The sequence below is a fragment of the Vipera ursinii genome (genome assembly GCF_947247035.1).
Source record: "Vipera ursinii genome assembly, chromosome: 10".
Lineage (NCBI taxonomy): Eukaryota > Metazoa > Chordata > Lepidosauria > Squamata > Viperidae > Vipera > Vipera ursinii.
The window spans coordinates 18,084,500-18,095,955 of record NC_139520.1 but is presented as its reverse complement, the minus strand read 5'-3'; the positions used below and the strand labels follow the sequence as shown (position 1 = coordinate 18,095,955).

Below are 11,456 nucleotides of genomic sequence, written 5' to 3'. Positions count from 1 at the left end.
GAATAATCCAGGGGTGTCAAACTCAATTTCATTGAGGGCCGCATCAGCATTGCGGTTGCCCTCAGGGGGGCGGGTGGGTATGGCCTGGGTGGGCGTGGCTAGAGTGTGTATGGCCTACTGGGTGGGCATGGCCAGCTCTACATCGTTGACATCAAGGGTGCCTATGGGGGCCTGGGCAGGAGTGGGACAGATCTGAGGGTCTCTGGCAGAAGGAGGGTCTCTGGGCCAGGGCCAAGGCAGTGTGGGCCGTTCCCTCACTGTTTCCAGGATGGCTTCATGGGCCACATGAAACCACTTTGCGGGCCAGATCCGGCCCCCGTGCCTTGTGTTTGACATGTCTGGAATAATCCATTGAAGCTGGACAAATTACTCCATGCTTCCTGTCACTTCCTTTCACATCCCGGAGGTCTCTGTTAGCACCAACAGCGTTGCCACCTTGGTTCGTTTATGCCACCTCACTTCTGCCTCAAACATTCCTGCTCCAGCTAAAATCTTCACCCGCAAAAGGAGGGGAGAAGTTTTAATATATTCTCTCCCCTGCCCAATGGCTGCCCTTAAATTTTTTTTTTCTTAAAAATCAATTTTTGTCAAGTTTCTGCACTGCTCCAAAAAAAAAAGACTGTGGCATCAATTAGCTTAAATTCTTTCCACTTTTGCTCTCCTTTCTCTTTCCAAATTTTTTTTATGCTTGTGTGTGTGTGCGTGTGCATGCGTGTGTGTGTTTGTGTGCATTAAAAACTGTCTTTGTAAGAAAATCTCATATTTCAGCAATTTGCATTATCCACACAATCTCCTTTGAAGTTCTAAGTTATGGTAAGAAAAGGATCCACTTATCAGCACATAAAAAATGTTCAAAGCTTATAAAGTCGCTGAAACAGATGTACATTATCACTAGATTTGCTTCCCTCTCTCTGCTGTTGCATGGTTAATAGACTTCCACATGGCCTTCTCTTTTAGCATCTTTTTCTCTATAGAAGCTTGCCCCCCACTGAGCCAATCCAGACTTCAAAGATTGCTGCCTATCTATTAGAAACAAAGCACAAAGTGAGAACATATGGACCCTTTTAAATTCCCCACATTTAAGTCAATATCGTTTCTTTTCTCCTTTGGCAAAGAAACCTAATAAGGTTTATCTCCGACACCCTCCCCTCATTGTCTCTTTCTCTCTTCCTTTTCTCGTCCCCCCCCTCCTTTCCCAAATCTGCTACTCCTTTAAATTGCTCTTGCCAAGGCTACAAAAATGTGTGTCACATCAGAGTCGGCAGCACAAGGCACGGAGGGGAGAGGGGAGGGATGGAAACACCCGTAAATATAAGCAGAAACAACTTATTCGCCTTTCCCCCCCCACCACCCCCCTTTCATTAAAAAATGGGGTCTTGGCTACCATGGAGGAAGTGGATGCTTGTAACGGATGGCGTAAAGAGAAGAGAGACATTTTTGGAATCTCCAGTGGAAGTGGGTTTTGAAAAAGATAATAATAATAATAATAATAATAATAATAATAATAATAATAATAATAATAATAATAATAATAATAATAATAATAGTAATAATAAAGTTGGAGGAGACCTTGGAGGTCATCTAGTCCAACCCCTGCCCAGGCATTTCAGACAAATGGCTGTCCAGTCTCTTCTTAAAAACTTGTTTGTATCTGTCCCCTTTCCCAACAGGAACAGGAACACGAGTGGCCACCAAACACGTCCCAGTTCCATCTTTGACCTCCATCCATGCTCACGTATCCTGACCACAATATCACAATCCAGCCATTTCATTAGAGCAGAGTTTTTCAAACACGGCAACCTAAAGAAGTATAGACTTCAAGACGGATGGATGGATGTCACTTCCTACAATTCTCCAGCCAGAGTGTCCATACTTCTTAAAGCTGCCAGGTTTGAAAATCACTGCAGTAGAAAATTGGTGGCCTGTTGTGAGGGCCTCAGACCACGATGACTGGGCTGCAAAAAGAGAATTTTTTAAGACAATGTTAAGGCTATGGACAGCAGTAGCTTGCCTGCCAGGAAGCTTTTTGTCACAACTTCCCCAAAGAAAGAATGCAGTGAAGGCTGCAAATTGGTCCTGATCCTTCTGATGGTATTACCCTGGCCACTGAGAGGCTCACTTGGGGCTCACAATTCTTGAAAGAGTGCTCGTCTCTGGAATAAGAAGAAGAAATAAGGAGGAAAGGGGGGGGTGTCAAACACCATCACAGCTCAAAGCAATGCTGTAAAGAAGGGAAGAGGGGCAAGGGGGAGGGGGAGGGGGAGAAGGAGGAGGAATAGAACGGAGCAGTGCTGGGCCTGGTGGTGGTGTTGGGCTTGATGGTTCTCTTGCAGATGTTTCATGACCCAACTGGGGAAGATCAGTGCCAGTTGGTAATGAAATGGAGGAGGAGGAGGAGGAGAGGAAGAAGAAGAAGAAGAAGAAGAAGAAGAAGAAGAAGAAGAGGAGGAGGAGGAGGAGGAGGAGGAGGAGAGGCAGAAGAGGAAGAAGAGGAAGAGGAGGAGGAAGAAGAGGAAGAGGAGGAGGAGAGGAAGAAGAGGAAGGAGGAGGAGGAGGAGAAGAAGAAGAAAGAAGAAGAGGAGGAGGAGGAGGAGAGGAAGAAGAAGAAGAAGAAGAAGAAGAAGAAGAAGAAGAAGAAGAAGAAGAAGAAGAAGAGGAGGAGGAGGAGGAGGAGGAGGAGGAGGAGGAAGAGAAGAAGAAGAAGAAGAAAGAAGAAGAAGAGGAGGAGGATAAGTAGTGTTTTGACAGATTTGAAATATTTGACTTTGAGAGCTATTTTGGCTGGGTTTTTTGGAATTTTAGATTAGGTCCTTGGGTTAATTTATTTGAAACAAGTTTGCCTTGTTTTCATCTACCAGCCCAATGTCTCAAGACAGCCCCTGAATTGAGTTGCCAATAGCGTTTCTCAGGAAATGGGATCAGAGCCAATTCTTTTGTTTTTGTAAAGAAGGGATTCAGGAGAGTGGTGAAACAAGAAACAAAAGACGCGATGAACCAAACTTCAAAAAGGAAATGATATGTATATACATCTGAACTAGTCATTTTCTTTTTTAATTAACAGGGGTATCTCTTGGCACAGTTTTGCTATTAAATAAATAAAGCATTTAGTCAAAACCATCTATATTAACTATACAAAATATTGAAAAGCAAACTTGTTGTTTCTTTTTCCTTGTTTTTTTTTACAAAAGTTCAGTATAGACACTTAAGATAAAAATTAATCAAGAACAAAATAAAATGTGTTACATGACATGTTTTTCAATATTCACACTGAACACACGTAATACAAATGCCAAACAGTATTTAAATACTGCATTTTTACATAACTGTTTTTTTAAAAAAAAAGAAAGAAAAAGAAAAGAAAGAGAAAAGTATAGCATCAATAGTTAAATTGCGTTTCACAAAACAGAAGCCGGATAAATTTTGGAGCTGTGAAAATGAACAAAAATAAGAATGCTCAGTCAGTACGGACACTTTTGTGCATGTCTCCTGCCTCGTTTCCTTTAACATTCACTTTAGATGTTTTGAATAACTTAGCTCAGTAGAGATCCCTGACCAAAGGCTCATGGAATGCCGTAAAGGGGTGGGGAGAAATGGGAGAAATCAAGTCTGTCTAATAATCTCTTCTTAAAAACCTCCAGTGATGGAGCACCCACAACGTCTAAAGGCAAGCTCTTCCACTGGCTAATTGTCCTCACTGTCAGGAAGTTTCTCCTTAATTCCAGGTTTCTCCTCTGTTTGTGATAAGTTTCCAACCATTGTTTCTTGTCCTGCCCTCTGGTGCTTTGAAGAATAGTTTGACCCTCTCTTCCTTGGGGCAGCCCCTCAAATATTGGAAGACTGCTATCATGTCACCCCTATTTCTTCTTTTCCTTAGACTAGCCAAACCCAAGTCCCGCAGCCGTTCTTGATATGTTTTAGTCTCCAGGCCTTGGATCATCTTAGTTGCTCTTCTCTGACCTTTTTCCAAAGTCTCAGCATCTTTTTTGTACTATGGTGACCAAAATTGGTTGCAATATTCCAGGTGCAGTTTTCTAGGTGTTGGATCCAGGTCAACTCGTTGCAGCCAACTCATCGCAGGACAAGTGTTACACTAATATGTAACTGGTGGAACAGAATCATTAAAGAAAGGAGGCCAAAGGAGGCCAAAATGAAATACGAATGACAAACATTAAAATAATTTTTGAATTACAGGTAGTCCTCGACTTACAAGAGTTCATTTAAGGACCGTTCAAAGTTACAGTGGCACCAAAAAAGTGACTCACGACCCTTTTTCACACTTACGACCTTTGCAATACCTCCCCCATCATCACGTGATAGAAGTTCAGATGCTGGGCAACTGGTTCATACTTAACGACCGTTGCAGCGTGTGATCCCTTTTTGTGACCTTCTGACAAGGGAGAAAGCCGGATTGGCTTAGCAACCAGGTCACTAACTTATCAATGGCAGTGATTCACTTAAGAACCGTAGCAAGAAAAGTTGTAAAATGGGCCGGAACTCACTTAACAAACGCCTCACTGAACAACAGAAATTGTCATCGTAGGTCGAGGGCTACCTGTCTTTCAAAGAGTTGAACTGTTGAATTGTCCCACAATGAGTTGGCCGTGGGGAGTTTTCCTGGGATGAGTTGGTCGCAGCGAATTGTCCCCATTCTGCAGGTGTTTCTTCTCTTGTAAACCTAAAACTTCTAGTTAACACAGCCATGTGGCTGGAGATGCAGAGATTTGTAAGCCATTGCACTGATGTTTAGAAATTGCAGCCATAAAATGTGATGGACGCTGGCCTCCAGGCTTTTTAACCAGGATGGAGATATGATCAATCCATCTACTTGACAGAAGATCTGCTAAGATCCGGTTCCAGATGAGTCATCATCACCGAAGGCATCTGGCAACGAGCCTCACATAACCATGATCTTCGTTACCTTCCTTCTCCACCTCTGCTGCACATCCGAATGGCCACAGCGCAAAACGAACTGGGTTAGTGTAACTTTGCAGGACATCTCCCTACGTTTACGCTTCTGATCGAGGACCTGTGTATTCGTATCAAACTGATCTGAATTACGATCTGTGTAATTGGGTTCATAAAGATGCCCCTTTTTTGGGGTCAGGATTTCTTTTTACTAGCGTTAGTCAAACTCAGCATCTCTCCATTTCGCTAGAAGTCTCTTCTCTTTGTGAATATTTTTCCGACTTTACTGAAACGCAATTGTCCTGCATGCTGTCTTTTTTTTAGCACAGATTTCTACAGAGCTAGGGTTTTTTTTCTTCTTTACTAAAGCAACTCAAGCATTCTTTCATGTCCCTTCTTTCAAAGCATAACCTCTTTCTTGGCACGCTCTAAACATTCAACTCATTTTTCTGTACGTTAAGACGTTTAGTCATGTAAACCCCCAATTTCAATTTGAAGCAGCCTATGCTGAAATTGAGGTTCTTATCTTAATGAGGAAGAAAAACAGATTTCTTGATCATCCTTAGACACGAGCTGATGCAACTTTCATTATTTCACATCTCCAGAAAAGCCACTCGCTTCATGTTTTCTTTAGACAACCTAATAAAACTGAGTTTTATTTCTGCCATTCAGAACAATTCTTTATTTATACCATTACCCTTTATACTTTAAAACTACCCTTATTAAAGGCATGTATCCCAGAGTTGTTTTTTTTAAAGTGTTAAATCAATGCCACTTGAAAACACTTAGTGGATATTTGGATTACCTGAAGAATCCTAGTTGCTAAAGACTTCCATGTTTTCATCAAATAGGAGATATTATTCTAATGCTCATTGCAAGAGGATTAGGAAACAATGTAGGTCAAAGTCTCCTAAATTCAGAAGGAAACTAGAAGGAAAAGCAAAAAAAACAGGATGCCTAAAAAGGAAACAAATCTGAGGAGTAAATTAAAAGGTGGCATGTATTTTCAGCATCTCTAATCTAGCACACCAGCCTTCCCCAGTCAGACCTCTTTGCCCTCCGTGGCTTTTTCTAATATAGTTTTTTGTCTGTTTTACATTTGAAGGTGGCACTCTTTAAACGTGGCTGAGGAATTCTGGGAGTTTGAAGTCCACAACTCTTCAAAGTTGCCAAGTTTGGAGACCCCTGACCTAGATAGCCTAGGCTAGCTAGGGAATTCTGAGAGGAGAAGTCCGGTACATTTAGAATAGTTAAGAATATTTCTAAGTATTCTAAACGTACTTGACTTCTCCTCTCAGAATTCCCTAGCTAGCTGAAGCCTGAGCTATCTAGACTAGGGGTCTCCAAACTTGGCAACTTCAAAGACTCGTGGGCTTCAACTCCCAGAATTCCTCAGCCACTGAGGAATTCTGGGAGTTGAAGTCTACAAGTCTTCAATGTTGCCAAGTGTGGAGCGTTCCCCTCCCCCAGGGATGGGATTCAAAATATGTGAACCAAACGTTCTCTGTGTGGATGCCACTTCCAGAAATCCGTTCTGGGCCTGGGCAACAAAAAATTAAGTACCGGTTCTGCCAAAGTGGTGCGAACCGGCTAAATCCCACCACCGAGTCCCCCTGATCTTGATGATAATAATAATAATAATAATAATTTTATTTGTATACCGCCCTTCTCCCGAAGGACGATACCAGATTAGAGGACATAAATGGATACCTGGATCATTTCTGATGCGCATGGCTTTTTTAGGGCAACATTGTACAGAAGGCAAAGGGTGCTTACGCTTGATTCCCCACCCCTTTATTGAATTTCCCACTGGTTTAATTTTTTTTGGGGGGAGGGGCACCTCTAGGCTCCAAAATCCATTTCTAATCTGGCCTCCAGTGAAGCATTTGCAACGTTTCCTATTCAGGGCTCTTTAGGTTACAAGGAGATCAGAATTTCTGTTGTTGTTGTTGTTCAAGTTGCTAAGGGAAGTAGAAAACATTCAGCATTTTAAAACAGTCCGAAGGAGCAAGAAACGCTTTCTCAACCGCCCCTCCCCCGCCCTTTCCCCCTCCCCCCCCCATGGAATGTGTTCTTTTCATGGGTTTGCATGCAATATAACTAATATCACCTGGATACATCAGACTTCATTTAACACTATCTTATAAATAAGCTTATTCCTTCTATACCAGGCAAGTAAATTGCTAATTTTTTTTGGCAGTCCATAATTACATATATATCTATCTCTCTATATTTTTATATACACATATGGGAGAAAAACAAAGGACCAATCAACGCAAGCAGCAAAACGAAGCTGGACCAAAAACAAGTCAGCCAGTGGTAAATAGAGAAGTTATGATCCAACTTTCCCTCTACTGATTTCTAAACAACAGAAATAATGTATAAATATTATTTGGGGGGGGGGGCGTAACTTTAGAAAATCAAGAGAACAAATCAAAGGGGCTACTCTTTGTAAGGAACCACACGCAGCTGATGGCAGAAGAAAGAAATTAAACTTTAAGGAACATCAATTTTGATTTGTTTTGAAAAGGTTCACCAGGAAAACAAAAGCATATTTTTTCTCTCTCCAACAAATGCTAATTAACACATACTTCTGATCTCTGGCCCTCGAAACCATCTGATCTTGCATTGTGTTCAGCTTCATCTATTCAACACTTCTGCAAACGTTACACTTGCAAAGGGTAACGTGACATTTTGATTCAACCAACACTGGAGCTCGGGGTGGTAAAAATCCCAGCTTTACAAGGTTTTGTTTTTTTAAAAAAAACAATCTTTAACATTTTGTAAACATAAACAGCAACCTAAAAAAAAGTCCCGAATTGCATATACTGTTTTCAAAATAATTACACACGAATGGTCAAAAGCTTCCACTATTGTTTCAACAGCAACAAGAAAATGTCTGGATTTCTTGTTGGGTGTGTGTGTGGTGGGGAGAAATAAAAATCAAGATTATAGCCAGAGGAAATGGGGGCGGGGAAGAGGAGGAGGTGAATCCAGAGCCCTCCCTTCACTGTCTTGTAAAACTCAAAATAAAACAAAAAGGCCCTCGTGTAATTTGAGGACCAGACTTAACACCATTTCCCTTTCAGCTACTCTGCTCCTACTCAGCAACTAAACTATGATGGAAGGAAAGAGTGTTTACAGGTGATGGTGGCTCTGCCTTTGGATTTCTCTCTCTAGAGAGATGGAGCCTTGTGGTCTCCCAAGAGTAGTTAGGAGAAAGGAACGTAGAGTAGGCTCTTTTTCACACAGCCTCACCTCCATGTCACATATGGAATAAGAACCATAGAAGATAAGAAGAGCAGTTGGATGGAGAAGAATCCTAAGTCATGGTCTGCTGGATTATGCCCAAAGACACGACACTTGTGAACATGGTCATGGTTGACTATAAGACACTCCTAATCTTTATAACCAACCTCAAGAAAGTCCACTGGTCATGCTGACCCTGATCTTCAGTCTCATAGGAGAATATGGTGGTCAGAGGAACCTTGAAAAGATCAGCAGAAGTTATCGGAATCTAAACGCAAGTCACTTGTTGATGTCACCTCAGACCAATACCTGAAAACGAAGGCCACTTGCCTTCTAGTACCATAAGACCTATAAAATCTTTGGTGATGTCTGAGTTCAGAGACCACCAAGGACTCCACAGTTCAGTCCTGAGCTACTCATATGCTCTTCTAACCATAAGTACCACAAGATGCCAGAAACCCTTAGCTAGCTATTATTAGGAGTAGTGAAGCAGCAGAGATGGTCTCCTGAGTCAACTCAAGATTGACCATGCTTTTCTGTTGCCTGAACACTGCAAATTCCCACAGACCTTCTAATCCAGGGGTCTTCAAACTTGGCCCTTTTATGACTTGTGGACTTCAACTCCCAGAATTCCTCAGCAAGGCTGGGAGCTCAAGTCCACAAGTCATGAAAGGGCCAAGTTTGAAGACCCCTGTTTTAAGCTAAAGATAACAAGAGTACATTTGTTCTCATGGTTTCAAGATGTTTGAAAATGACCTAACTTATAAAGGTGCCCATTAAAAAATAATGGAAATAATAAAAGTTTGGACATTATAGCTTTGTTGATGAGCAACATGAACCCTTTCCTCATCACTAGTATTGAGTGACGAGTAGTAAAATAGTAGCAGGCTACATGAATGCAATCAAGTAAAAAACAATCCTTCCCTGGCTCCATCACCTTTTCCTTTCTGGCAGCACATCCAGTCAAATAAGAAGTTTTGAATTACCCAAGAGGTAGCAACTATTTTTGTATTTTTGAAATCCAGAATTGCTTCCCATGCTGACAGATTTGCATGGCGTGAGCCAACCTGGGCAACAAACTAGGTGTCTAACCATTTGTTTAAAGTCTCTTTTCCAACATCACAAAGGAAAGCTTGCTTCAGTGGCCTCCCTTAGGAAACTGGTTGTAAGCACAGCTCATCACAGATGGCCTTGTGCGAACCAATGTGTCTGCTCAACTACCCATTCTCACAATTAGAATCCCACCCACCTCTTAATGCCCATCAGTCAAAAGTTCTCCAGTGTTTTGCTTAGAGAACATCTACGCTCCAGGAGGCACCATGAAATTCTCCTTGAACATAAGAGGTCTTCACACATAACCATGGAGAACTTCTCACAAACTTTTGAGGACATTTGTGATGTACACTTCTGGGAGCGGACTAGTTCCATGCACCCTTTCATGTCTTCTCTGAATACATGAAGAGTTTCTGTGAAGATTCCCATAAGGATAACTATGGCTGTTCGTTCTCTCTCTCTCTCTCTCTCTCTCTCTCTCTGTGTGTGTGTGTGTGTGTGTGTGTGTGTGTGCGCGCGCACGCACTGAACAAGCCAATTCTTTCAAAAATAATAAAAGCCACAAGTTACTAAAGTTAAGTGATACAGTTCCATGTAACATAAATAATATTAGGTTATTATTATTATCGCCCTTATTTTTTTCTTAGTGTTTTTCATACAAGTTCTAAAATAGTTTTAGCAGAATATTAATTATTATTATAGCAATCATACTAACACAAATAAGGACAAGACCGATCTTTCCCCAAGAGGCCACAACATGCTTCCTTCGTGTGGGAGAGCTCCCCCCCCAAAAAAGCTGGGGAGAGAGAGAGAAGCCCATTTCATGTCTGGTAGAAGTGATGATAATGGTGATGGTGCTCGTGATGATGGTGGTGCTCATGTCTCTGGATCATCTGCCCAACTTGACCTTCGTATAAGATGACCGCAGGCAGGTCTCTGACGTGCTCTTTTTCCACAACGGTCCCAGGAGCTTGGAAACTTTTGCACAACTGATGGGTCTCTTTGGCCCTCTGCTTATGTTTCTTGTAAGTCTGCTGAGACTGCATGGGGTGGTAAGGTAAGTTCTGACCTATCCGCGGGGTAGGAGAAGCCATGGGAATTGGCGCTGCTTGGATGGGTTTACTTCTCATGGCCCTCCCGGTGTGTACAGAAGCAGTGTTTTTGCTCTGAGTCTTGGGAGACTTCACAAAATGTCTGCTGGACTCTTGACTCCGCAGCCTCTGCTGAATTTCTGCCAGCTTTGCATATGAAGCTTCCATTAGGTTGATCTGGACAGGGTCTGCTACAGGTGACCTCCGCTGGTGGGCGTGGAAGACCTCAGGCTCATGTGAACGGGATCTTGATTGATTGGCAACCCGAACGGTTGGATTGTGCTTCTGAGCTATGGGCGGAGAGCCTAAGAAACAAGAAAAGACTCTTTTTTTAAAAAAATACTGCAGGGCACCTGGGCAACTGGTCCCCTGATTTAATGGACGCTGGCGGCTACCTTAATGACTCCTGCTGTGAATATAACAATTTTAACATTATTAAAGACAGATAAACTATGTTCGTTTAGTCCTTGTCATGGACTTAACCTGGAAGATACTCCTATGCTAAATGTCTACAATCACTTCTAGACCGAGTCACAGGGTAGTTCAATAGAAAAGAAAGAGATTGGTCTACTGCATGAAATATAAACATTCTGATCAAGGGCAAGTTAAAAAGTACTTGGATTAACTAACCTCATTTAAATACATTTTGCTTAGCACACCACACCACAGGTAATCCTCGACTTACAACTGGTCCTCACATTTACAACTCTTGTAGCATGGGTCATGCTGCTTCTAGTAACACTAAGAATTGAGTAGTGGTTCTCAAAAACTCAACAGTCCCCTTCCTTTGTTGATCTAAAGCTTGCTAAATATACTAACTAGAATGATAATCGAAACTATCAGCCCGACACAGTAGACCAGACTAAGAAATCAATGCCGTATAGCTAAAAACTACTATTAATTCAACAGCACTAGCAACAGAATCTTGCCAATTTGAATGTGTTTCCCCCCCATCCTTCACTTTGGCGGCATGGTGGCTCAGTGGGTTAATACGCTGGGCTTGTTGGCTGGAAAGCTGGCAGCCCAGGTTTGAGACCTGAACGCAAACATGACAGGGTGAGCTTCCATCCTCACCCCAGCTCCTGCAAACCTAGCAGTTCTAAAGCATGCAAATGCAAATAGATAAATAGGTACCACTCCGATGGGGAGGTAACAGCA

The 11,456-nt window shown here is 42.2% G+C and overlaps 1 protein-coding gene across 1 annotated transcript in view; it reads right to left on the bottom strand.

Moving 5' to 3' along the window:
- Positions 1-10,028: 10,028 nt before the first annotated feature.
- Positions 10,029-11,456, bottom strand: part of NKD1 (NKD inhibitor of WNT signaling pathway 1) — a gene marked incomplete at its 3' end in the record, with an annotated part of 78,202 nt that continues 76,774 nt past the window's right edge. The window contains exon 10 of the mRNA XM_083370877.1: positions 10,029-10,603. Within this exon, the coding sequence (XP_083227003.1) occupies positions 10,029-10,603 (575 nt within the window). The remainder of the gene's footprint in view (positions 10,604-11,456) is intronic.